The following is a 27,900-nucleotide window of genomic DNA, read 5'->3' as shown; positions in this document are numbered from 1 at the left end:
GTGTGTGTGTGTGTGTGTGTGTGTGTGTGTGTGTGTGTGTGTGTGTGTGTGTGTGTGTGTGTGTATATGTATGTGTGTATGTATGTGTGTATGTGTGTTGAAGTGTTCATTGGTTTTATCTTTGATATAATAATAATGAGTTTACAGATTCTAGACTGATTACAAATTATTTCATTTACTGTAGAGTACAGTTAAAGCCAAGCATGGTATATTGACAGGATACATAAACATTTAATGCTAATGTGTACACAAAGTATAGTTGTTGTTCCTAAAAACAGAATAATTCATGTAGATATCAAATTAAAACCTTAAAATAATTCATTCATAAAACGAGAGAGAGAGAGAGAGAGAGAGAGAGAGAGAGAGAGAGAGAGAGAGAGAGAGAGAGAGAGAGAGAGAGAGGGGGGGGTTGTGGGTGGATGGCGAGGTTTCCGTCTCCAACAAGTTAGAACAGTACACCGTTAGTCTGTGCCCGCGGTTCCCCGCAAATGACAGGTTAGCGTGTCCCGTTCTGGACACCCGATCCCTCACACCTGACATCGGAACACACGGCGCTGTCCGCGCACTGCGTCAGATTGAGACAGCAGCATCACAGTGATTCCGCGGGGCTCACAGGTAAATCTCAATTCTTATGTGTTGTTTTGTTATATGAATCAATTCTGATAAGGTTTTAATATGATTTTTTTTTCTATGTGGTAAATAAAAGACAATGCCAACAATTAAACATTTTTCTTATTAAAAAAGTCATAAGGTTATACTCCCTGATGTATGGTTTAAACAAATTGGAAAAGCGGTAACCGTCTCTTGCGCTTGCAATATGAATTGAATGAAATATATAGGTAAATGTACGATATAGTATCGGTGCAAGGTGCGGTTTGAATGCGCCAATCTAATTCTCACTTGCTCTAAAAAAAATGCTATTTTCTTTGTGTTATTTTTCTCAACTATATGTACAAACAAATTACAGAAAACAAAAATGTTTCTTCCGACCGTAAACTCATGAGCAACAAAATTGCAGTTAGAACGTCAGAAGGGTATATGATATAAATGCAAAATAAGTTGTGGTGAACATGTCGCCAACTCCAAGAAACGCCCATGTTGGCGACCATCAATACACGTATAAATGATCGCCAACATGGGTATTAACTTCATCGTCCATATCCACATATCATGCTAGTTTATAAACGATTCTTGAATTCTTTTTCTAGTCAAAATGGGGTTCGGACTTTGTATCCTGGCGTTTGTTGTCTACAGTGTTCACGCTGCGCCTGGTAAGAACCAATCATATATCGTAAGGTCACGACCTTTGTATTCTACACATATATGCCTTAGGTTTGCGCTCTGCAATAAAAGATTCGGCAAAAAATGCATGCCAAAATGATAATTGGTTAAGCTGTATTCTATAGACAATGCTGTAAGATTTTTTTTTCTTTGGAATATTCCAGACAACTCAAGTTGTGGTACTAAAGGAGACATAATATTCCTATTGGACAATTCGGGTAGTATTTCCCAATCGAATTTCGAGCTCATGCTGGATTTTGTGAAAGACGTGGTTAAGAAGTTTGCAGTGGACCGTAACCAGGTACAGTTCGGCCTGGAGACATTTGAGACCGGGGTGCGGACGGAATTTAAGCTGAACACTCACAGCAACAGACAGGAAGTGCTAGACGCCGTGGACAGGGTGTCCTATGTCGGTGGGGGAGGGACTAACACAGGGGATGCCCTGCAACATATCAGAGAGAAGTCATTCTCTAAAGCGTTCGGTAAAGTTTATCTATTTTAACGGCCCATCCCCTCTTCAACAACGTTTCTTCTAAGCAGCTCCTTACCTTATTGTTACAAAGATAAAAAACCCCTAATTTTTTGTCTTCAAATTACTTAATTTGAGTTTATACAAAAGTTGACCCTAAGCAGAGAGAGAGAGAGAGAGAGAGAGAGAGAGAGAGAGAGAGAGAGAGAGAGAGAGAGAGAGAGAGAGAGAGAGAGAGAGAGAGAGAGAGAGAGATGGTATTTGGTGGGGAGAGTCAGAGTCCGATCTTCAGTTGTATTGTCATCAAATTCAATTCATATCATTTTTTGTATTTATATTAATGTAATTTGTTTAGATATATACCGCCCATTCGGTAAAGTCATATCATTATTCCTTGTGTAGTGTGTTTTAAATATATGAACCAATGAGGACTGTAAACTTGAATCAAAATTCTTATAATCCATCCTTGACATCTCATTGCGTTCCCTCATCATGAAAAACCTTTTAGATATCTTAAAATTGCTTTTAAATCTTTTTAGGTTACAGACAAGGGGTGCCAAAGCTGGCCATAGTTGTCACAGACGGCGTGTCCTCCTCCAAGAACCGCACCAAGGAACAAGCTCGCCTGGCTCACCGCGCCGGTATTACGCTGATGGCGGTGGGTGTGGGGAAAAACACAGACCAGCAGGAGCTACAGGACATCGCCAGTGACCCCGACTCCAAGTACTTGTTCCACATCGACACTTTCGTGGGGCTGAAGATGATAGAGAGCATGCTGGCGTCATCTACCTGTACACGTATGCCATGTCTTAGCCAAGAATTCTCTCCCCTACCAATATTCATATATTGTAACTGAAATGTAGCACGATGCACCCAATTTATATTCCGTCTTTTTTTTCTTACAGAACTCAAAGGACAAGCAAGTAAGATACTGTCTTCTATTAATAATTGCAAATTGGTTAAAAAAAATAGCCAAACTGAATCTTTACTTATAAATTTTAAACGTGTTCTTTAACACTGAAGACCATTGTGTTGTTTCGCTTTCGCTAGGTGATTGTGGCAAGAAAGGAGCAGCCGACATTGTAATTTTGATGGATTCTAGTGGCAGTGTAGGGGAAGAAAATTTTGAATTGATGAAGGAGTTCACCAAGAGCATCGTAGACGAGTTCGTCATTGGTTCAAACGCTGTACAGTTTGGAGTAGTGATCTTCAGCACCCCGGTCACAGGGGCATTTAAATTGAACCAGTACTCCAAAGCTGACCAACTGAAAGCAGCAATTGATGAAATCGAGTTCCAAAATGGAGAAACACATACAGGAAAAGCACTCGAATATTTGCGAACAAAGGCTTTTACCGCTCAAGAAGGTATTGAATCATCTGTTAAGGTTTGTATGCAAGTATAACCATGAGCACATTTAGAGTTCAGCAGATACGACTGATACCACCTCCATGTCGTGAATGGAAACAAAACTGGCGGTCAAACCTTTTGTCATTAGGGCCTATTAAATGAGTTTTGTTCGAGCGTCTATGATGTTTGACGTCCCCCGATTACTATGATGAAATTAAAACATATGCATCGACAAGGGTGGGCGGTGCCGTATCGTGCATAAAATCGTCAACATACGTCTCCGACGGGCGTGTAAGCAGTTGAATTTGCACTTATATATGCATAATACATGTACTTTGTCGAAATTCCATACATCATTTAAACTAAATCCCCATCTGACCAGTAACATGGCATCTTTATAGGTTACCGATCCGATCCCAACATCCCAAAGATCGCCATTGTGATCACGGACGGTCACTCCACTCACAAAGAGAAGACCCAGGAGGAGGCGAACAAGCTGAAGGAGCAGGACGTGGAGATCTACTCTATCGGCGTGGGCGACGAGGTGGACAATGAGGAGCTGACCGAAATGGCCAGCAACAAAAACATATTCAGGGTGGACACCTTCACCGCTCTCCAGCATCTCAGACCACTGCTGCTAAGGCAGGTCTGTGAAGGTATAGAAATCAAAGGGTCCCACCACTCTAAATCAATGCCATTCGGGCTTTGTGATAATTGAATAATTAAAAAAACCATGAATTAATACTGTATTGTGCAGATTTCTTATGTGATAATTATTTTGTCTTCTTCCTTTTTTCAGCAAAAAATAGTAAGTACCCTTTCTTTTATTACTTCTGGCGCTATGACCAAGGAATTTTAATTAATGGCATTTGTTGAATAAAATACCAAATTTTAAACAACGAATCCAAGTTGACAAATTGAATTTTAGCTTGCCTGGGAAAATCTGACGTTGTTTTCTTACTGGACTCCTCGTGTAGTGTTGGGGAAGACAACTTCAGGAAACTGAAGCATTTTGTCAGTGACGTCACCTATAATCTGTACATTGATAAAAACGGCGTTCAGATGGGGGTAGAGACCTACGAATGCGAGGTTCACACAAACTTTGAACTGTTGAGATATCACAATAAGGTTAAGATGCAAACCGCCATCAACAACATGGAGTTCAAACCAGGCGGCACCGACACGGGCGAAGCCATCAAACATATGTGGACAAGGAGTTTCAGTTCTGAATACGGCAAGTCGGAAATGAGTTAAATTAGTTTCATTTAAATTTTAAATAGATGAATTTCTGTAACCGTTATAAATAATGCTAACAAGGAATTAAAAAAAAATATTCATTAAAGCATCTTTATAATTTTTTTTTATTATATCTTTGAACAGGGAACAGGGACAATGTTCGTAAGATTGGCGTAGTTATAACTGACGGCGACTCGAAGAACAAGGCGTCCACGTTTTATGAGGCCCACAAGGCACGAGAGAACGGCATCACAATGGTAGCCATTGGAGTGGGCGATATGAACGTGGAGGAGTTAAAGGGAATCGCTAACGGCACGGACTTCCTGTTCACCACCAAGTCGTACGACACCCTCACAGACCTAACACAGACGCTGACCAACATGGCGTGTCAAGGTTAGTACAGAATATTATACGGAAAACTCTTCCAATTCATTTTCAATAATCTGAAACGTCTGCTTCTCCTCAACCTTCATACATTTATTTGTTTTCTTTCTCTATTTTGCAGCTTGAACAGAATTCGAGAGAATTAATGTAAAATTCAAATAAAACAAATTAAAATGGTTGAAACTATTTGTGTGGTTTCCATTGTGTTCATTCCATTGTTTTCATTTAAGGAATAAGGAATCATTCTTTTGGTATTATGAGGCGATAATTTAAGCCGAGGCGTGATCAAATCCAATGAAGCCCAAAGGACTTTATGATAGATTTAGAAAATTGGCTGTTCCTAAAATGAAACAAATTGATAATAATCTTGAACACTTTCAGTTTACATGGATTAGGAGACATGTAAATAAGATTTTTCCTTTGATGGTTCATACGAGCTATAAATTTTTTATTCAGTGTAACATTTTGTGACCATTTTGCCACAATCTGCAGTATTAATAGTCCCTATCCTAGGGATCGTGAAATTTATAATTTTGGTAGAGGGCTTCATAATCTTTCCCATCTTCGCTAGCCAAGAGGAGAGGAGCAGATCGTCACCCTTGGCTAGCGAAGATGAATCTTTCTAAATATGAGGCCATTTTCTATCTGCATGTACAAAACATATATTAACAACTTGAAATTAACAATTGTGGTAGAGGGCTTCCTGGTCTACATAACTATGGATTCAGATTTTCTTTCAAATGTGTGGAAGTAGAGGAGATACTTTAAAATTGTCAAATATTGACAATTTTTGGTCCTATCTCTAAGGTAAATACATTTTGGGAGAAGTCATGAAAGATGTAAATACATGTATAAACAATAAAACGTTTTCTTTTGATGATTCATGCTGGTTATGAAGGTGGCGATCATTGCAGAAACAATTTACATAGCCCGCGTTAGCTGGCTGTCTTTTTTCTGCAATGTCGCCACCGTCATACTAGTATTCCGTTGTAGCAATAAAGACGAACGATTTTCAATTTCAGTTAAAAATATTAATTTTTGGTTTGTAAGCAACATTTGGTGTGAGGCAAACCTATACTTTCATTCTGTAAACACGACACATATGTCAAAATTAGGCTGCACAGCGTTTTATGCGAAATCTTGATCATTTACTGCCTGAATTGCAAAGAAGATGGGTGAATAAGGCGTGTAAACTGCCCATATGAGGATAGATAAGATACTATAAAATTACAATATGAACAAATCTCATAATTTCTTTCTCAATTATTAAAAACAATGTATATTTACCATAACATCGATATATAACCTTCAAATATGTTAAATATTTAAAGTAGGTTGATTTAAACTGGCGTATGCGTGTCAAAACCTCCAAATAGTGTCATTTTTAGAACTTCAATGCCTTTTCTTTTATAGAGTGGGTCTGGGCTCCATATTTTTGTAATAGTCTGTATGAGGTTTAAAGGAAATCAAACCGATTTCAATCAACAAAAACATGGACAGATGACCGACTATACTTTAAAAATGTAATTTTGTATCCCAACAATGGAACGTTTTAGAGAAATACTACAAGTCCGTAAATTCGTGGTTGAAGTTGCATTTAGCATTTAACAATGAAGTTTGTTGTGACTGAAATGGCTCAGTGGTTAGAGCACAAGACATTAGGTAACATTATAGAGCTAGGGTTGTGGGTTCGATACCACCAAAACTTTAGAATTTATTTTTTTTCTTATCGTTTGTTAAAATATTCAAAACTGAATATAGTTAGAAATCGTGCTTTTGTAAACTTGTAATATTACATCATATAGTATATTTGGTTGGGAAAAAAATAATTTGAAATTGTTTTCCACTACAAAACCAAATGGGCATTTGCGCTATCTTGTTCCCCCATCTTCTTTTAGGCATGAATAGATCTTTACAAATTTTCAAAACGGTGTATTTTCAAATCATCTCCCCTTGAAAGAGAGGTTAATTTTAACAAACTTATACCCCGTTCACCAAAGGAAGCTTTTAACCAAGTTTGGCTGAAATTGACCCAGCAGTACCAGAGAGGAATTTAAAGTTTGATAAGTTTACAGAGAAATATTTACATCTACATGTACCAAGTAGTATTTCCTCTATTTCTTACGGAAACATATAGTTAATTCATAGCTCTATAGAAACATCCAGACTGAAATCTACACGCCCCGTTTATCGATTGGTCGAAATCTACAGCGGCTGAAACTGATACTAAAGTGACAGGACTGAAATTGACACACCCTGTTTAACTATTGGTCGAAACCTACAGCGACCTAGAAAAAATCATGTCAGACTCAAAGTCTCACAGGAGGCGATTTGGCTGTTTCTTTTAGCTATCGTACTAATGTACATTAATGAACATTAATTTGGTGAATTTTACTTCACTTTCCTAATTAATTTATTAATTAGTTAAAAGGAAGATGTTAATATAAACAATAAAATGCTTTATTTGGTGACTCGTTCAGGATATGAAGGTAGCGTTCATTGCAGAAAAAATTTACATAACCCGCGTTGTTAGCGGGTTATGTATTTTTTCTGCAATGTCGCTACCTTCATATCCCGAACGAGTCACCAAATAAAGCATTTTATTGTTTAATTAAATTAGGCATTCAAAAGATGATCAGAAAGCTTTAAGCTCAGTGTGCAAAAAATGAGACAAACTGTGGTACAATCTATCAAGGTCTTTATTAACAATCTTATAAGAAGACTGAACTAATTTGAAGTCACTGACTAGAATCAACAAAAGAAATATGGCCGCTTCATGTCAATAATGACAAGGCCCACACTGCTGGGTTTCCTGGGTGTCTGTACTCAGATGCCATACATGTCCTTCGTGTTTTCTATGCACGCCTCCAGGACCGTCCGGACAGGGATATTCTTTAGCCTGGCCACTTCCTCTGCCACCGTAACACACAGACCAGGGTGGGAGAAATTCATTGCTTCTTTGGGAATCTGAAACATCATCATATGTCACAAATAAAACAGTTTAGGATAATTCATTGAACATGTAGAAGTATGCGCTTTTTTTAAAGGTGTGTTCAAAGCACACTTACAGTTTTAGGGACAAAGTAAGGAGCATCACTCTCCAGCAGCAGTCTCCTCAGTGAAATGAACTTGGCCACGTCCCTGGCCCCTGTGGCCGTCCTATAGGTCACGAGGGGGGTCAGTCCAATGTACAGATTGGGGAAGTGGTCCAGCCATAACTTGGCTGATTTAAAATCTCCAGTAAAACAATGACAATGAATTTTGTAGTCCCGGGGCACCATCTGGAAGTATTCAAGATAATATATGAAATAAGCTCCACCAAAGCCTCTCTTTACGATAGGAAATTTGTTGAAAATATGAAAAGCCCAAGAAGAATGAAAACTTTAGTAATTCTATTAAGCATCAAGGTTCCCTTTCATTCTTGCGTAAAATAACATTCATATAGCCACACATAGTTAGCTAAGCTATATTCCCTCTGCAATTAGTTGTGCAAAGAGATAAATTTGACCAAATTATCGGCAAGTTGAATATTGTTTACAAGCTTACCATTGACCTGCTTGTCTACCATAGTCTGTCCCAAGTTATTGCTTCCATCACTTTTTGACGATTTAATTTTAATAAAAATACACATACCAGTGAAAGAAGTACAGCTGAAATTGATGAAATGGAAGATATCCAAGATATCTTCATTAACAAATTATCCCTTTTCACTCATAAATTCTTACGGAGATTTATAATGGGAAATGTTTACATCTTTTCTCCATTCGGGACACCTCGCGCAATTTTTAAATGTTATCATCCGGGCTTATTAATGGTTGATGCAATGCAAAATCCCGTAGACTATCTATTTTGGGATGTGTATTGAAACCTGAAGCGGTAGAGGGGGCGTTTCAAAACAGATAATCTGGACATTTTCATGTTAGTGGATGACAGAGTTTGAGCACAAGGGTATTTATTATATCGAAATACATGTATCAAATAAAAAGTGGTGGAAGCAAAAACTCGGGACAGAGTATAGATTACTCTTCTTGGTTGTTTCCGTTTCCTTCCTCATTTCTAGGTATTTACCACTGACCTGCTTCAGGATGTCCAGACAGTCCTGCTCGGCGTCCCTGCAGTGGATCACCAGGGGCTTCTTCATGTCCAGTGCCATACCTATCTGCTTCTTGAACACAGTTTTCTGCAGTTCTTTGGTCTCAATAAACCTTTAATTCGACAAAAAGCCAGTCAATAAAACAATGGGTTTTTTTTAAATTTGGTTACAATGTAACTATATTTAAATAATTCTGTATATGTCACATGTAGCATGATTTCCCATTACAAGACACATTACTTTAATAAATTGAACAATCTACATTAAATTTCTCAAGAAGATTTCCCCTTATAATTTCAAAGCAATATGAGCTGTATTTTTTGGAATGTTATTTTGCTGGAAAAAGCTGCTTGTATGATAAGTCTGCATATAACTTAAACTTTTATGATAAATAAGGTTTGAAAAAATCATAAATTTTTGTCAGAGGAAAGATTTCTCTTCTAAGGAATATATAGCAAATCAATTTTTGTACAGGACGACAATAATTCAAGTTTGCTCCAATTAAGGCTTCTTAACGGCCTTTTACACAAAAATATGGCTAAAAGATGTTTAAAAACCATAATATTTCTGTCATTTTAGTAGAAAATAACATTTTCGTAAACAAAAAATTCAACATGAAAATTGCAACTAATATTGCTTTAATAGGAGCCGTTCGTCTCCTGTTCTTTGGATTTTATGCCTTTATTTCTCATTTGATGTGCATACTCTGATTGTATATAATGCATTGACCTGTTTATTTGATGTTAGGTTTTTTTTGGCTTGAAAAAGTGCATAAAATTTGATAATTTCATCGCGACCAAATAATACGGCTATGCTCTTAATATGTATGTCCACACAAGTGAGACCTCTACAGCGAAATACTTTAAACTGTTAAGAGGTCTGCAGCTTATAAAGCCAATATAAAAAGCCAACTGGATCTAAAATTATGAAGAATTTAAAGTGAGCAAATCTCACCCTCTAAGAACATCCACTTACATGCCCGAGTAATCCAGGCCTATCTCTCCCAGGGCCACCACTCGCTCGTTTCTGAGGCACCTCCTCAGGCCTTCTTCACACCACCTGCCGAAGTCTCGGGCATTTTTGGGATGACATCCAAATGCCAACCAGACATTGTTCTCCTTGCTTAAACTCTTCCAAAGACCTTAAGGAAAAAATCAAAAGATTTCCTAATTGATATATCTTTTTTTTTTCATCCGAATAACTGAAAATCAAACAAGATATGTTTGTGAAACACATAAGCCCCCCTCCCTTGGAAACATCCACAAAGAAAATAAACATAAACTGCAAATAACTGGAATTATTCTAAGTCCAAGGGGCATAACTCTGTCGAAAATTGCACAATCGTACCCAATATCAAACTTGACCTAGATATTATCATAATTAATCTGTATACCAAATTTCATTTCAATATGTGCAACTTCTGTGAAGAAAATGAACAAAAACTGCAAATGCATGTCTACATCCATGGGCCATAACTCTGTTGAAAATTGCTCTATCATATCCAAAATTAAAATTGACTTAGATATTATAAATAACCTGTGTACCAAATTTCATATCAATATATTTACATCCACCAAGTACTTTTCCCTCTATTTCTTACGGAAACGTATAGTTAATTCAAAGCTCTATAGAAACAGCCAGACTGAAATCTACTCGCTCCGTTTATCGATTGGTCGAAATCTACGGCGGCTGAAACTGACAAGAAAGTGACAGGAGTGAATTTGACATGCCCTGTTTATCGATTGGTCGAGACCTACAACTACCTAAGAAAAATCACGGACTGCACGAACTAACCATGATGATATCAGACTCAAAGTCTCACTGCACATGGAGACGATTTGGCTGTTTCTTTTAGCTAACGTACTTATGTACATTAACAGTGATTTAGTGAATTTTACTTACTTTTTACGCTCAATTTATTAATTAGTTAAAATAAAGATGTTAATATAAACAATAAAATGCTCACTTTGGTGATTCATGTGGGTTATGAAGGTAGCGATCATTGCAGAAAAAAAATTACATAACCCGATTTATTTTTTTTGCAATGTCGCTACCTTCATATTCCAAATGAATCACCAAAGTGAGCATTTTATTGTTTAAATGTGCATCCTCTGAGAAGAAAATAAACAAGAGGCCCATGGGCCACATCGCTCACCTGAGGAACAATAGGTATGATAAAGTCAGCTTAATGGAGTCATAATACAATCTGGACAATGAACATTAATACATGTAGATCCTGTATAAATAAAATCCATTTTTCCCCCTTGGAACTCGGATAGCCCTGATTGCTGAAAATATTTACAAGAGCAGACTTTAATCACCGCTCCTGTACATATATAGGGACTCAACGGATGACCGCACACCTACGCAACTCAACAGGTACCAACGTTAATGCAAGCAGAGATAACGCAAGCAGGGATGACCTCATACTTGCGCGAACAGCTCAACCTAACGCAGGGAGTGCCGCACACTTGCGCTAGAAAGGCCAGAACACCAGCAGGGATGACCATACACTAGTGCTCCGCCGCAACCACCATCAATACAAGCAGGTATGACCGCACACTTGTATTATTGCGATACAGGGCAGAAATGACCGCACATTCTGTATCGTTGGTTAGAAAAACACGAAGATTAGAAAGAGCAGGGATGTCATCACCCTCAATCTCTCCGCACCTGTTCAAGTTTAACCCCAAACAGTCGTTCGTCGCAATGCAATAGACACTGTCCCTATACATGTGCCGGCCTAAAATAATTCATAGTATCTAAAAATTGGAAATCAAAAATAAACAAACTAATCCAGCCTAACCAAAATCTACTTATGCAGAACAACTTATATACATTGAATATTTATTATTGTATAAAAATAATCATCACAATAATTGGTTAACAGTGGATGCATTAATTAAAATAATCAAGAATCAATAAATCAAGGGCAATAACCCAAAACAGTAATACAAATAGATTCTAATGAAAAAATATCTGCCTGCTTCAATTTTATAGTCATATCACATGTTGAGTATTGCAGTTCTCAAAAAGATCCTTTACAATTGTTTATATATGGGATATTTAGCTACATCAAACTCTGAACCTTCTTGTGAGGCCGAAGAATTGTCCTGGAGCCAAAGTCTTAACAATTATAAAGAATCATCTTGCTGATTAGTTTCTGAGAAGAAGATTTTTAAAGATTTACTCTTTATTCCTATGTAAAACTTTAACACCCCACCCTATGTGGCCTCACCCTACCCCCAGGGGTCATGATTTACACAACTTTGAATCTACACTACCTGAGGATGCTTCCACACAAGTTTCAGCTTTCCTGGCTGATTAGTTTCTGAGAAGAAGATTTTTAAAGATTTACTCTATATATTCCTATGTAAAACTTCAACCCCCCATTGTGGCCCCAACCTACCCCCAGGGGTCATGATTTTCACAACTTTGAATCTACACTACCTGAGGATGCTTCCACACAAGTTTCAGCTTTCCTGGCTGATTAGTTTCTGAGAAGAAGATTTTTAAAGATTTATTCTATATATTCCTATGTAAAACTTCGACCCCCCATTGTAGCCCCACCCTACCCCCGGGGGTCATGATTTTCACAACTTTGAATCTACACTCTCTGAAAATGCTTCCACACAAGTTTCAGCTTTCCTGGCTGATTAGTTTCTGCAAAGAAGATTTTTAAAGATTTACTCAATATATTCCTATGTATAACTTCGACCCCCCATTGTGGCCCCAACCTAACCCCAGGGGTCATGATTTTCACAACTTTGAATCCCCTTTGCCTTAGGATGATTTGTGCCAAGTTTGGTTGAAATTGGCCTAGTAGTTCTTGAGAAGATGTTGAAAATGTGAAAAGTTTACGGACAGACGGACGGACAGACGGACGGACAGACGGACGACAGACAAAATGTGATCAGAATAGCTCACTTGAGCTTTCAGCTCAGGTGAGCTAACAAAAACTGCAAATACATGCAAATAAATGGAATTTTTCTATGTCCAAGGGCCATAACTCTGTTGAAAATTGCTCAATGGTACCTAATATCGGACCTGACCTAGATATTATCATGAATAACCTGTATACCAAATTTCATTTCAATATGTTCATCCTCTGCGAAGAAAATGAACAGACACTGTTGGTGGACCAACCGACAGACAGACAGACGGACAGCAGCAAAGCAATATGCCCTCCCTTCTTTGAAGGAGGGCATAAAAACAGTTTTCTGACAGAAATTCATTAAAATCTTGCATCTTATATTCATTGGAAAAATTTTGGTACACCTTGCACAATGATACCATCTGCGTACATTTATGTACATACTGTGGAATCATTAATTTTCGTGGGGAATTTTACAGGTTCGTGGGGACGTAATTTCGTGTATTCTCTTAAACCTACAGAGGAAATATGTCTTTATTACCCTAATTTATTAATTCGTGGAGGATATTAATTCGTGGATGAGAGGTACCCACAAATTCCACGAAAATTGAGCCACCACGAAATCTAATGATTCCACAGTATACAAACATCTCTTTTAAACTTAACCATTTCAGGTTTATTTCATTGTAGTAAATGAATATACCGGTAATTTGAACCCTTATGTATTTATGAATAACAAGTGATAGTAATTACAAGTACTGCAGGGACATCTTGAGACAGAGTTAAATATGTGCAGTTGTTGTGTGTGAGTAAAATTTTTTCATGTTTTGTAGTCAACTTTACCTTCTGATTTAAAACTGTTTGGATTACAGAAAACTGCTACACATCCATGGTAACTAGGAGGAAAAGTTTCTGCATTCTGAGCTTGAAAATCTGACCATTTGCCCCTAAAATCAATGCGGTTAAAAAGGAAATCAATGTGGCAGTGAGAGTCTATGTAGTCCACACCATAGTCTCTGCATCTTTCCTGGAAAGCAGTCTTCCAGTCCACTGGGACCGGATCAAACTCCCTGTCCTGTTGCTGGTAGAATCTTCCACACCGTGGAAGGCTGGAGGTGGGAGTGGATTCCGTGGAGCTAGGAGCTATCAGTAAATTACAGCCTGACGGCTCTCTTTCTAGAACTCTTGTGGCTTGAGCTGTCTTTTGGGGGGATCTCGGCACTGTCTCCCTGAATGGATGCAGTCCCTGTAACACAGAGCTTTGGTCTCCACTTGGGTTCTGTGAACTGGAATGATGCTGCCATTGTTCAGAAGATGCAGACTTCAGGTTGTCCATTGGTCCGCACTTGTCTACATTACCACTTCCCTGATTTTCTACTGCGTAGTGGTGCAGGTGTGAATGAGATTTTCTATACACTTGAGAATGGAGATTGTTGAATCGACTGCCTGTCCTGCTTTCTCCCTCAACAGAGTTATCATAAGCACATTGAATTCGCTTGTGTGGTGGAAGGTATTTGCCATTATTTTTCTTTGCTGATTCTTCAGCAAAAACTGCAGTGGTGCTATCATTTGTGTCTTCCATTGTTTTCGTAGAACAAGGATGCCTGTCATGAGTGTTTTGACGATGCCAATCTTGATCTTCCATGTCTCCATGCACTGCATCTCTGTTGCCTGAAAAATATTCTGTTCATAAGATGGTCCATTTCATAATTAACTTGGAAAAGTTCATTTCAAAAGTAAACAAATAAGATCTTTTACTTTTTTCTGATTCTTTCCGAGATCTTCCTGCTGGATGGTCTTGACTCTCATACACACATCGAGTAGAGGGATGTTGGAATCTGGGAAACGATCCAGACTGAGATTCTCTGTACTGCATGGTCCTGTAGGAAAACAGAGTAAATCTAAAATGGTCCCTGAACAAGCTAATGCTAATTGAGACTGTAGAAGAGAAGAAATGAAACAAGACTTACATTTCCCGCCATCCGCTAACCATCATGTAGTAAGGGTAATACATCGGTGAATAATACCCTAGGTGTTCAGGATACATCTGTCCGTCAACAAAAGGCTGTCTGCTGTATCCACCATTCATGTACAGAGGTGGGTAGGGGTAATAAGGGTCTGGATAGAGGCCAGGGTAGCCCCGCCCCAGGCTCACTGCAGCCCCTGGGTAGCCTGCTGTTTGGTGCGGAGAATAGGGAACATAGTTTGGAGGGTAATTCAGGCAATCCATTGACTGTGCAGTTGGGTACATATCTGGATGCTGCTGCTGATTGTGCAGATTTCTGTCTGAATCAGTATTCACAATTAATCAGAAAAATTGACATTAACTATTTTCCAATTCATAAAGATTCTCAGAGCAAAACAGAAGTCAATTATCTAAAGGTTCCATTTATTGTTACATGTACACTCACTTGCTCCTTGTCTCATATTTGGGTCCAGAATGTTATCCGCTTCCTCACTGGTTTGACTGTTCACTGCCTCTATCAAAAATTCATCTCCAGAGTCCCCATCAGCTAGTTCCAAAGCCTCAGAATCATCAATATCATAGCTACTTTCTTGCTGTTCATTATCAATGGAAATATCCTGTTTTCTGTCCAAGTCCCACCTAGAATCTCCAGGAGGTCCACAAACTCTGTATTGGGAGGCTTTGATGTCCTTTTCATGGTCAGTGCTTCCAATATCAGGAGATTCCTTTGCAAAATCCTTTATTCCACTACAGTTTTCTTTGAAAACCATCTCTGAAAAATCAGGTGACTTAATTTCATCCTTCTCTGCAACACAAACAATGTTTTTAGATCACATACAACATAAATGTAAAATGTTCCTTGATAATTAATGCATAACCTCCCTCTGATGAGTTAATTATTTCCACATTCAGAGATTATTAACCAATTACCGTAACCATTTGACATTGACCAATAAATGAACCTTGCATACAAATACAATTCACCCCCCCCCCCCCCCCCCCCCCAAAAAAAATAAAAATAACAAGAGGCCCAGGGGCCACATCGCTCACCTGAGCAACAATTGCCTTAATTCATTACAGTATCAAAATATCTTGACAACTGAGTACAGTAGATCTTGCTAAAAAAAAATTGAAAATCTGCCAATTTTTATCTACCTCTTATTTTTTGGTAAATACCAAGCCCCTTTTGTTGTTGTACCTCTAAGATTTTTTTCTATTCCTATATACACCCCCCCCCCCCATTTCGTGGCCCCACTATTCTCTAGGGAATCATGGTTTCATCAAACTTTAATCTACCCTTAATCTCATAACCTGTGCTTTCACACTAAGTACTGAGTTTTGGACCAAAAACTTTCCCAGAATATTTTTAAAGATTTTCTCTATATATTCCTACGTATAAATTCAAACCGCCATCACGGTCCCGCCCTACCACTAGTGATTTTGCAAACTTGAATTTACACTACCCGAGGATGCCTCTACACAAGTTTAAGCTTTTCTGGCCAAATAGTCTTTAAAAAGAAGATTTTGAAAGATTTTCTCTATATATTCCTAAGTAAGATTTCATCCCCCATTGTGGCCTCACCCTACCCCTGGACTATTATTTAAACAAACTTGAATCTATATGATCTGGGGATGCCTCCACTCAAATTTGGGCTTTCCTGGCCTAATACTTTTGAGAAGAAGACTTTTAAAGATTTTCTCTATATATAAAAATGTATCTCCCATTGTGGCCCCACCTTACCCCCAGGAACCATGATTTGAACAAACTAGAATCTACATTATCTGAGGATGGTTACATGCCAATTTGAGATTTCTTGGCCAAATAGTTATTAAAAGAAATTTTTAAAAAGATTTTCTCTTTATACTCTTATATAAAAATTGATCCCCCAATTGTGGCCCCACCCTACACCCGGGGACTATGATTTGAAGAAACGTGAATCTACACTACCTGAGGATGCTTCCATTTTAATTTGAGCCTATCTGGCCTAATAGTTTTTGAGAATAAGATTTTTAAAGATTTTCTCTATATATATTCCTATGTAAAACCTGATCCCCCAATTGTGGCCTCACCATACCCCTGGGGATCATGATTTGAACAGACTTGAATCTACACTACCTGAGGATGCTTCCATTTTAATTTGAGCTTTTCTGGCCAAATAGTTTTTGAGAAGAGGATTTTTAAAGATTTTCTCTATATATTCCTATTCAAAACATGATCCCCCTATTGTGGCCCCACCCTACCCCCGGGGATCATGATTTAAACAAACTTGAATCTACACTACCTGCGGATGCTTCCACTCAAAGTTGAGCTTTCCTGGCCTAGTAGTTTTTGAGAAGAGGATTTTTTTTAGATTTTCTCTATATATTCCTATGTTAAACTTGATCCCCCAATTGTGGCCCCATCCTACCCCCGGGGACCATGATTTGAACAAACTTAAATCTATTTTTCCTGAGCATGCTTCCAATTTAATTTGAGCTTTTCTGGCCCAATAGTTTTTGAGAAGAAGATTCTTAAAGATTTTGAAAAATACCAACAAATTTTTAATAATTCTCAATTATCTCCCCTTTGAAAAGGGCGTGGCACTTCATTTGAACAAACTTGAATCCCCTTCACCTAGTGGTGCTTTGTGCCAAATTTGGTTGAAATCTGTCCAGTGGTTCTTGAGAAGAAGATGAAAATGTGAAAAGTTAACAACGACAACGACGACAACGACAGACAACGGACAAATTGTGATCAGAAAAGCTCACTTGAGCCTTTGGCTCAGGTGAGCTAAAAACAAAACACCAAAAAGCAATAGCTCACTTAATATTCTTGAGGACAAATTCAAGAACCAAAACTTACTTTGAGACTTTCGAGCAGGAGATTTTTTCAAGAAGCCAGTCAACTTCCACTTCTTGAGAACATCGTCACTAATGTCACCTTTTAAGTTGTCATCTGATGGTGCATTATTATTCTGGTCAGCAGGATATACATCTGAAACATATACTTTTAAAGATATATGACATGTCATAATACAACAGCTTATATCCACATTAACTTTACAAAACACATCATTATACAACAATAAAAGCTTATCAGTATTTTAGATTTGCAAATAGTGACTTACATTGTTGGTTTGAGATCAAGTCTCTGGTAGGACTGCCGTCTGCTTCACTCTGTATCTTGTACAAGTATGGCATTTGACACAAACAGCTTCTCCACATCCAAAACTGAACACATTCAGAAGGGCACTGACACCTTAATCCATTCCTACTGCTCCCTCTACTTGCAGAAACTACATTCCTCTTATCCATTTCTTCCAAAGCATCATCTAACTTTTGCCTTTTACTTTGGTCTCTTCTAATGGATTTCTCATCATTTTCATCAAGAACTGCAGGTACATGGTAGTTGTCCTTCTGGATTCCATCTTCCAAGGAATCTTCACACTGCAAGTCCGATTCCTCACCTTTCACACTGTTTTCATACTCCGATATGGTGGGTATTTCACTAAGTGTGTTTTGGGAGTTACACCAGCTGCTGGAGGGAAGTTGAATACTCAGACTCTCCATACTGGAAGTTGGGGCCTCTTTATCTTCAGGAACACACTGCTCCAAACCTGAATCATCATGAACCCCGTCACAAGCATCACTAACCCAGTTACTTGGAACCACAGCTGAAGAATCCATGATTTTAGACTTGGCCATAAGCAGTTCCAGCTCCTTTTCATCATACAAACTGTCTTCCCAATTTTCCTCTCCAGTGATTTCTTCACCTGCTTTGTCTTCATCCAAAGCTAATTTTGTCTGATTTGTCAATGAACCCTTACCGTTATCATCACATAAACTATACTGGTACTTCTCTAGACTGTAGTCTGCATTCTTCTCGTTGACCTTTTCACTAGAAGATTTCACTTTACTATCATTGGGTACTCTTTCTCCAAACCATGGTTGTGATGATGACATCAAAGAACTCACTATGGAACAAGAGGGAGGATTGGTGAAGAATCCTGGAGGATGACGAGGCCAGTTACCAGTACTAAAGGTATTCAGACTGATCTGGCTTTCTTGCTGAGGTGGATGTTCCTCATTTTTAGGCACACTGCTATCCATGCAGAATGTTTCCTCTTGCTCTTCGCCCCTCAAAGATATTATACAGTTTTCATTTAAATCATTCTCAGTGAAATCAGCACTAATTACATCCCTCTTCTCAGGGCTATCACTTTGTTCAACTTTAGTTCCATCTCCAAAGTGAATGGTTTTTAGATAGGACTGGAAGGGACTATTGCTTCGCCTGTGTTTACCCCTTGACCTGCTCCCTCTCATTTGTCCTCTAGGACCAAAACTTTGAATAGTTGACATCCTGCTTTCCAAAGCCACTATTTTGTCCTTCAGCAGTAAGTGATAAGCGTCAGATTGTGTCATTGTGTCGTCACTCCCCCAGTCCTCTGACAAGTCTGAACTGTTTGGTTTTGCCCTTACGGACACACAGTCCCCAGCTGCTAAGATACTTTCTTCAACGAAATTGTCTTCTATCAATTTTTCATCACATTTATCTTGATCTTTCTCTTTACTACAGTCAGGATATGAGGTATTCCTGGCACCATGGTTCACAACACATTCATCCACAGATGCACTATCAATTTCGTTTTTGTTTTCACTGCAGTGGTTAGGTGGTACCCTCTCTTCACTTTGTGTACCAGATAACTCTCCACGATTTATGGCAAAATCATCATTTTGATCGTTCATAAGTTCATTTTCTACTTTCTCCATTCCATCATCATCACATAAAGATGTCTTCATCTCATAAATATGAGATACTTGGCTGTTTTTGTCTTCAAACAATTCCTTCAAAGAAGACTGGCTCTCCTCATCAATAGTGGCTAAAGAAATATCCGAAATTTTCACATCAATCTTTTTTATTTTATCAGGATAAATCTCCCTAAAATGTACTGCTATATCTTGACATTCCCAAAGTTCCTCAACATGATTAGCTGAATCTGAATCATTTCTGTATGTGCCAGTCAAATCATTTGATACTTCATTTTCCTCAAGTTTTCGGTCATTGGTTTTCACAGATATTGACACTGTTTTATGAAGATCCTCATTACTTTCAGTTTTACCAATCTGTGTTTGGTCCCCTTTGCTTAGTTCATTATTTTGATGCACTCCTGGCAGTGTTTCTTGCTCTAGGATGATTTTTGTAGAATCCAAAAGTGGAATGTTCAAAAGCTCTGGCATCCAGTCTTCTCCTATGCTAGCAGGCGTCCCAAATCCTTTCCTTTCATTTCTACCCTTAAAATTACCACATTTTGGATCTGACAAGCCAGGAACTTCAACTCCTTTAGTTAATTTGAGGTCTTCCTTTTCTTCAGAGAACCTTTCCAACCTCTTCTTGTTATCCCTGGATCTTCTCCTTTCCTTTCTTCTGTCTTTATCATGATTGCTTGCTGATCTTCTTTCACTTTCTTTTCTTTTGCTTTTAGAACCTGTTTCTTTTGATGACAAATGTCTTCTGCTATTTACAGCCTCTCTACCAGACGTCTCCTGAGATAGTCTGCTTTTTAACTCTTGCTGATTACTCTTTGGACTTGATCTTCTTTCCCTATCTTCGTTCTTATCATTTTCCTTTTTTTCACATTTCTGTTGTACAGTTTTACCCAAAGGTTTGTCACTTCTAGCTTTTATGTTTACATTTTCTTTCTCAGTTCTTTTTGTTAAATCATTTTTAATTTCTATTTTATTTTTACAATCTACAAATTTTTTAGGGTCTACAATAGATTCCTGTAAACCATCCACCACCTTCAGATCCTCTCCCAAATCAACACAAGCTCCCTTGTCCTTCACTGTCTGAGGAGAAGGATTAAGATCATCCAAGCTGGTCTGAATAAGTTTGTCTTTATCTGGTGTAGTGCACTTCTCTTGTGAGGGACCAGAACTCATGTCGGCTGCTTGGTTTGTGCTGTTCGACTGTTTAGGTGATGAATGATTCTTTGGAGGACTGCTGTCCAAGTTTGCTGATGAATCTACCTCATTGTGTACATCTGTTTTTAGGTCCTGCAAAGACCGCTCGAATATTCTCCTCAGTCCACCATCCTGTCTCTTTTTTCTCTCCACAGGCATGTCTAATAAATTGATGAAATGAAAATGTGTTAGCAATCAAACCAGTAGTTTCTCTATCACTATACAGATCTTCTACTCTTCAAAATTATTTAATGCACGTACTTGTAAAAATTTGGATGTCTTTCAAGTAAAGTGTTCTAAAAAATTAAGTGGACAAAACTTAGTTCCCTGGCTGTTAATGTCCAAAGTAAATCAACAATAGACATTTTACCTCTACCTTTATAAGTACCTAATAATCAATTCAGTTATGCTTGATGATGAAGTTTCACATTTCAAGCAGCTAAACATGAAATGTGAAAATTCATATTTTTAAAGAGCTAAATGCACAAATCTTAAATCCTTATCAAATACATTACAGGGCTATGGGTTACATCACTCATATGAGCGAAATCTTAGAATCTGACTAAATCTGACCCCAAAAAATAATGATGCCCAGATGGCAATTATAATTCTTTAGTATATACTTTCTCGAAATGATCAAATTTTCCCCCCAATAAGTCATCCATATTCTGCATAAGACATATGTTTTTTATGAACTTCTAATGTATAGTATTTTTGTGATAATGCATGTAGGTAAACTCAGTTGTTTATTTGTTAAAGCCACTCATAAATACATGAACACACAAACCATCCTAGTTGTACACTTTTAGGTTCCGCGTTTTTGTTTCTTAACTTTTCTCCTGGCTTAGATATACACTTGATAAAATTCAACTCAACCTAGGAACAATGACAATATAAGAGGTGACCATGTTACATGTAGATTGAAATACTCTAAACTGTTAACAAGTAATGGATAGCAGAAAAGAACAACATGGCTGACAATGCCTTTCATAAGTCATATTTAGGCATTGGAACCGGAGGGGCAGGGGGCTCCCCTCCCCTTTTTTTGCTAAGTCAGACATAACTATCAGGCACATAGTAACAGGGAGGGGCCAACCCCCCAACCCAGTCCCCCAACTTTTTCTCACAGCAAACATCTTTTTAAATTTACATATAAAAAATTGAAGTATCACGAAGTTCACCCCCCCCCCCCCCCTCCTTCCCTCCGTTTTGGGAGTATGTAATGTCAATTTGTTTTCATTTCAAAAATAATAGAAAAAAATTTAAGCTAATTAATAAAGCTTTAGATGGAAGTTTCTTTTTCTGAATATAATATATTCTTATGATATTCATTAGTATATCCTTTAACTTACTATTTAACCCTAGTTGATAATTGAAAAGTGCAATGCAGAAGTTTGCCAGCTGAGACGACATGAAAATTTGTAAACTTTTAATGAGTAAAAAACAGGTTGATCATCTTAATGTGATTGCCTAGCTGCAGGACTGTAGCTCCCGGTCTGAAAAAATTTGGATGGACGACCTGGGAGCTACAGTGCCTCCCATAGTAAAAAAAACTGCAATTTACTGCGCGCAAAAAAATGTGCTAGTTCTGGATCAATTAATCTCATTTACGATCACATTCTGTACAAATATTTGATCCCAAAAAATTCCTTGGACATTTTACTACAGATATCGTCACTTCACTTGCCTCTGATATTCTTTTAAACACCATCAGCAGCCCTGTAAATTAAAGTGGTGCAAGTTTGTTTACATTTAAAAATGGCGACTCTCGATCTCGACGTAAATTAACATACTTCATTTTCTGAGGTCGGTTATCATTTTTAAGAGAACGTCTGAGGCAAGTAAAGTGAATATTTCAGTGGTAAATTGGCTGAGGAATTTAATGGTACTAATTCTTTTTACAGAATTTGTGTGAAAATAAGGTTAATAAGTCCAAAACTAGCGCAATTTTTTGTGCGCCGTAAATTGCAGATTTTTCCTATGGTAGGCACTGTAGCTCCCAGGTGGTCCATCCAAATTTTTTTAGACCGCGAGCTACAGTCCTGCAGCTATGTGATTGCCATGACCAAAGGAATATAACCAATTCTTACAGATGATGAGGAATTAAGAAAATGGACTTGGCAGAAAACTTATCTCTTTCACCACTGATCCTTATTTTCCTAAAATTAATTTGATCAAAATACACTTTAATATACACAATATAGTTCTAAACAGTTTTTATTATAAGTCGAAACCTTCAGTAATCTAAGGAAAATCAAAGACTGCATAAAATAATCATGATGATGCCAGACTCAAATTCCCATAAAAGACGGTTAAGCAATTTCTTTCAAACAACTCTAAACTCCTAAAAATATGATTGCAAGCACAGCTCGCCGGCACACAGCACCATTGCACAAAGCGAGACACATGCGAATAGAAAATTTGGAAAAGCTGCACATTCAACATATTATTTGGCATCCATAACTTGGACCAGTATTGCCCTGTTTTCATCGGACCAGCAGTTCCCTGTTAATAAATATAGTTTCCCATTGATTTCAAGCACTAGCTTACAAGAACAAGCACAATTAAAATGATATATGACTATGTAGATTGTAAATTATATAAAACGTAAAGGGATATGCAACATGCAATCCTTTAACCTTTGACATTTTTAAATACAATCGAGTTATATCACAATGGTTTCCTTACACATTGATCTCTCAGAATTTTTTCAGCGTCAGTAAATTTCAACTCACAATGCAATTCAAGGCATTGCAAATGGTGTTCTCGTGTTGATGTGAGAGTCAACTTAAAACTTTTGAGAACCAGATAAAATGTGTAATTTCAAGAAACTCGTGCTTTTTAGGTAAGTAAAACAGTAAACTACGCAGAGTTTGAATTATCAGGGGAGTCTTTAAAGAGCCAGACATCACTACACCAACGTCAACTCTGATGTCACAATCACAATAATCAAGGGTGAAAAACTCTTAACTGTAAATTGAATAACGGATTTCTTAAATCCTCTCAAAATCTTGCTAAAGCTAACGAATGAGGGCATTTTTTCAGAGATATGAAACAATTGTCACTTGGACTCACTTAAATGGTCAAATTTAATAGATTTTGAAAGGATTCCGATGATTTCTACAAATTTCAGGTATTCCTGACCCTAGATTCTTTGGGGAGTTTTTACAAATCAAGCCTACTAGACAACACTATAAAACCTAAAATGCCAATCTGAACTGATGTTTCAAACACTTGTGAAAAGGGAAAAAACTCTGCACAGAACAGTATGTTAAAATCTTTATTTAGTTAAGAACCCTAAAGTTAACATTAACGCTTTAGAAAATGCATTAGTGGACTACACCCAGTTCTACAGTACTTTTAATTCGAGATTCCTCTGACTCTAACCCCAACTTTTATATTGTGACGTGCACACGTCACAATTTTTAGCGGTGGTTAGAGCAGCGACATTGTCTATTGTTAGAGTCAGAGGAATCTCAGATTACAGCACTCTTAAAATCATAAATCAAAACTTGTAGTATTGCTTATATACATTACTCTAGAGAAAAAATTAAGAATAATGAAGACATACAGTTTTTAATTATAGTATTCAAATTCATTTATACTTTTTTGTATCCATTTTTAAAAACAATTCTAATTTATAATTAATTTATTATGATACGTATTTACATATTTAATCATAAGCTGTGCTCGCCTAAGCGGTCGCACCGTAAAACATATAATATTATCAAACTGTCTTTTGATATTGTAAAAAAAGGGGCCGTGTTCTAAGAAACATGCATGCAGAACCGCTTTTGTATACAGCAGTACCGTAGCGAGTCTATAAAAAAATAGTCAGTCTACCAAGACCTTGTATTTTTAGTTCTTCCACAAAAAGTACGTCATATTTATGAAAAGATAAAATGGGTCAATAATTTTATAAAAATACCTCAGTAGAATTCTTTGGAATCAAAAAACTTCATTAAAATAACGGTTATCGTTTCACTTTTTTGGACACTCACTGACTCAGGCACCATCTCTTTCCCGCGCACATGTTACTACATTTTATCCCTCCAACACGAAAGAGTTCTTCCCAGACTCTGAAGCAATTTGTTCTTAGAATGCGTTTTAAATTGTAACTTATATTGAAAATACTTGTTTATAAGTAGAAGATATAAGAAATTATTGGTTGTTTTTTTTTTTTAATTTTCATTTTTAAAAAAGAGTATGCAGTTTCAACTTAATAAAGTGTTAGCTTGATAAAGTTATGCACATTATGTACATGCATTCATACGCAGATGAAAAGGGTGCAGGAGTCCGACACCCCCCCCCCCCCAAACAATAAACTTGCAAAGTAAACAAACCGAAAAAAAAATTAACCCTTGGACCCCCCCCCATTTTTTTCTTGACAATTTTGTTGTCGGGGGGGGGGGGGGGGGGGGTCCCATTGATATTTATTTTGTTGTGGGGGGGGATTCCAGTGATAATTTTGTTGCCCGGGGAGGGGGGTCCGAAGCATACTTTTGGTAAGTTTTACAATGTGAAATTAATAAGTTTGAGATTTCAAAGGGTATCTCCTCTAGCACATACCGGTTTCCGTAGAACCACATTTTACGACCCCCCCCCCCCTTTCGCCGTCATAAAAGTTAAATAAAAATATATCGTTACATTTTATTTTCTTGGATGTTCTTCACACAATTCTCAATTAGAATGAACATAAAATCTGACAAAAACAACATAACACAAAAAATATAACAATCATTTCATTATTTTGCGTAGAGTCTCATTTTAAAGGCAACAAATTTTGTCGCATAAATAAAAAAAAAACCAACAGCCTCTAATGTTTAGAAGATTTCGGCGATTCGGGCCAAAATATTCAAAACTTGTTCATCAATGCGAACTCCTGGGGCGGAGAAACGTGTATTAGCACTACCCATCAAAATTCTTCTTGTTTCCTGCTCCAGTTGAATAGCGCTTTCTACAATCACTACTACGTTGTTGTGATCAACTCCGTTGATGGCGAATGCCAAAAAGATCTGTTCCGCCAGTTTTCGACGATAGAGGTCGCCACGGTCACCCGATAGACCGACGTCGTCATGTCTTCCGATTAGGTACGTTAGTACTTGATTCATGCTGGATAGGCGGCGCTCCTTCACGAGTCCGGTGTTATTCATCATCAGAATTATTCTTTCGCATGCCACCTTAATATTGAGAGAAAGAAAATTAGATTTTTAATATTTATATTTATTGACAGGAAAAAAGAAAACAGATAAATATTCGTTCTGCGCTCCGTGTATATCACACTCTCTGGTAAAGGAAATATTGTTTGATTGCACGTTTATTTCATATTTTCGTTTTCGGTTCAAGTTGCAAAATAGCATGATAAACGATTATAAAAACATACATATTTGCATAAATAATTGTTTTACAAAATCAATTTGACCGCTCGCATAATTTTCTCATGTTTTATATGTAGTATGAAGTTAAGTCAGTTACAAAAGCGACCAGAGTTTGTTTCGTTGATATAATTTGCGTTTTAGTGTGAAATGCAATTTGAGTGCAAACATATAAAAGGAACAAGAAATTCCTCATAGAAACAATTGCTCTGACAAGCGTTACATCTGAAGATCACCAGTTAATCGTTTTTGTTTGATTTGACATCTCGTTTTTCCCCTTCTAGCTAGAACATAGATTCTCGAGAATTGTAAAATATCATGGAACAATCGGGAAGTGGATCGGAAAATCAGTTTAATGAAAAAAGGACAGGGAAATAGGAAAGAAAGCCAAAATATTTGTGTCGGTCATTTTAAGTGAATTCAACAACTCTCGAACAAATCTGGAGTCCTGGAATTAGGTAGGCAGTTTTGTTTTATGAACATATTCTGAACTTAAGAAAAAAGATTCTTTGGAAAATCAAACGGTGGATTGAAATGCTGTTTGAAATTAGCAAAGACTACATAGTTAGTTTAATTGAATGTTTTCTTTAAAATTTATGATATTCATATTTTCTACATGAATACATGTGTATAATTTTCAATTAAAAGAGATTAGTATGCATAATCGAATATGCAATCCGTTTCACCTGAAGAAAATATAGAACTCAAAATAGTCTTTTAAAAATTATGAAAACTCCATTAGTTTATTTCACATATATTGTCTGACTTGGTATTTGAATGAAACCAATTGATTTAAAAAAAAAAACCAATCCCACCCCTCTTCTCCACCCCCACCCCCCAAAAAATGTACGTATAACATGCAATTTATTTGATTTACATGTAATGTACAACACAATGATATTCCAAGAACGACGTTGTATCACCTGAGCTATTCTGTTCATGGTTGTAACAGGAGCCATCATGTCAATTTTAGGGTCCGTTTCCCTGTAAAGGGTGACTGCGGGGCGGATCAAATCGTTAGCCATGGTGTGTAGGTCAACAAGTGCTGAAATGTAAACAAGTACCGTGACAGTATGTCGATAAGATGAATATGAACTTGGTGTAATTTTTTTTCTAAAGCAGTAGTAAATCAGCACAGTCAAAGATCAAGCTATCTGGACCTTTATCGATCTGTGAGAGAATGACATCCCCCACCCCGGATTCTGACGTTTCAATATATATTGAATATTGCATGGAACTGCACTAAATAAACAGTTAGACTGCAAAATAAGTACAGATTACCGCAGTCACAATATCTTTAATCTTAAGCCGTTGTTATACGGTCGCGCACCTGCTGATTATAACTGCGTTGTACTGAACTGCTGAATTATAAGTTAAATCTGTCATTTGTTACTATTTAACCTAGAGAAATAAAGTCAGTGAAAAGTTGGCAGCAATCTTAAAGAAGTTACAAATACCCCTTTGTTCCCAGTCGAGTATTTGTTCTTACCTGTGTTTCTTGGGGTTATATTATTTCACCGTGTCAATTGATCTATTTAGCAACAACAGCCATTTGTAAACAATATCGCTGAGTGAGGGAGATAACTCCTCGGATACATAGCACAGAGAGAGAGAGAGAGAGAGAGAGAGAGAGAGAGAGAGAGAGAGAGAGAGAGAGAGAGAGAGAGAGAGAGAGAGAGAGAGAGAGAGTGCAGATGGATTTGTAGGAATGGAAACAGATGTAAACTTAAAGAATACGAGATCATTCCCGGATCAAACATTTTTCCGGGGGTGGGGGGGGGGGGGGGTGGGGAGGGGATATCCTATACCTTAATAGTGTCTGTGCTCCTCATGTGTAATTTTTTTTTACCATTTATATTCAAGTTATAAGATAACATTTGTGAAAGTCCCCAACCAGTTTCGAGTTCTTGATTTACGTATTAAAAGTTGACACT

At 37.5% G+C, this 27,900-nt stretch overlaps 3 protein-coding genes across 5 annotated transcripts; 1 reads left to right on the top strand and 2 right to left on the bottom strand.

Moving 5' to 3' along the window:
• The first annotated feature begins 518 nt into the window (after window positions 1–518).
• On the top strand, window positions 519–4,906 carry LOC128168075 (cartilage matrix protein-like). Its single transcript, XM_052834169.1, has 11 exons — window positions 519–615; window positions 1,209–1,271; window positions 1,446–1,763; window positions 2,290–2,547; window positions 2,656–2,673; window positions 2,801–3,115; window positions 3,500–3,754; window positions 3,898–3,906; window positions 4,027–4,332; window positions 4,479–4,727; window positions 4,840–4,906. The coding sequence occupies exons 2-11, from the start codon at window positions 1,214–1,216 to the stop codon at window positions 4,842–4,844; spliced, it is 1,791 nt and encodes a 596-aa protein (XP_052690129.1). The 5' UTR covers window positions 519–615; window positions 1,209–1,213; the 3' UTR covers window positions 4,845–4,906.
• Window positions 4,907–7,401: 2,495 nt separating this feature from the next.
• LOC128167225 (uncharacterized) lies at window positions 7,402–24,894 on the bottom strand. Of its 3 annotated transcripts, none has more exons than XM_052832805.1 (11): window positions 24,593–24,894; window positions 17,759–20,752; window positions 17,494–17,625; window positions 15,097–15,456; window positions 14,656–14,971; window positions 14,444–14,565; window positions 13,529–14,356; window positions 9,787–9,952; window positions 8,794–8,923; window positions 7,787–7,999; window positions 7,402–7,685 (listed from the first exon to the last, which is right to left on the bottom strand). In XM_052832805.1, the coding sequence occupies exons 2-11, from the start codon at window positions 20,748–20,750 to the stop codon at window positions 7,545–7,547; spliced, it is 5,400 nt and encodes a 1,799-aa protein (XP_052688765.1). In that variant the 5' UTR covers window positions 20,751–20,752; window positions 24,593–24,894; the 3' UTR covers window positions 7,402–7,544. The 3 variants fall into 3 exon arrangements, with proteins under 3 accessions (XP_052688765.1, XP_052688764.1, XP_052688766.1); XM_052832804.1 differs by having other exon boundaries at window positions 24,520–24,608; XM_052832806.1 differs by having other exon boundaries at window positions 15,097–15,423; window positions 24,520–24,608.
• Window positions 24,895–25,227: 333 nt separating this feature from the next.
• LOC128168308 (uncharacterized) lies at window positions 25,228–27,558 on the bottom strand. Its single transcript, XM_052834527.1, has 3 exons — window positions 27,456–27,558; window positions 26,890–27,011; window positions 25,228–25,771 (listed from the first exon to the last, which is right to left on the bottom strand). The coding sequence occupies exons 2-3, from the start codon at window positions 26,989–26,991 to the stop codon at window positions 25,415–25,417; spliced, it is 459 nt and encodes a 152-aa protein (XP_052690487.1). The 5' UTR covers window positions 26,992–27,011; window positions 27,456–27,558; the 3' UTR covers window positions 25,228–25,414.
• Window positions 27,559–27,900: the final 342 nt, after the last annotated feature.

Source organism: Crassostrea angulata, chromosome 10, assembly GCF_025612915.1.
Source record: "Crassostrea angulata isolate pt1a10 chromosome 10, ASM2561291v2, whole genome shotgun sequence".
Classification (NCBI taxonomy): domain Eukaryota; kingdom Metazoa; phylum Mollusca; class Bivalvia; order Ostreida; family Ostreidae; genus Magallana; species Magallana angulata.
This window is presented reverse-complemented; position numbering and strand designations above follow the sequence as displayed.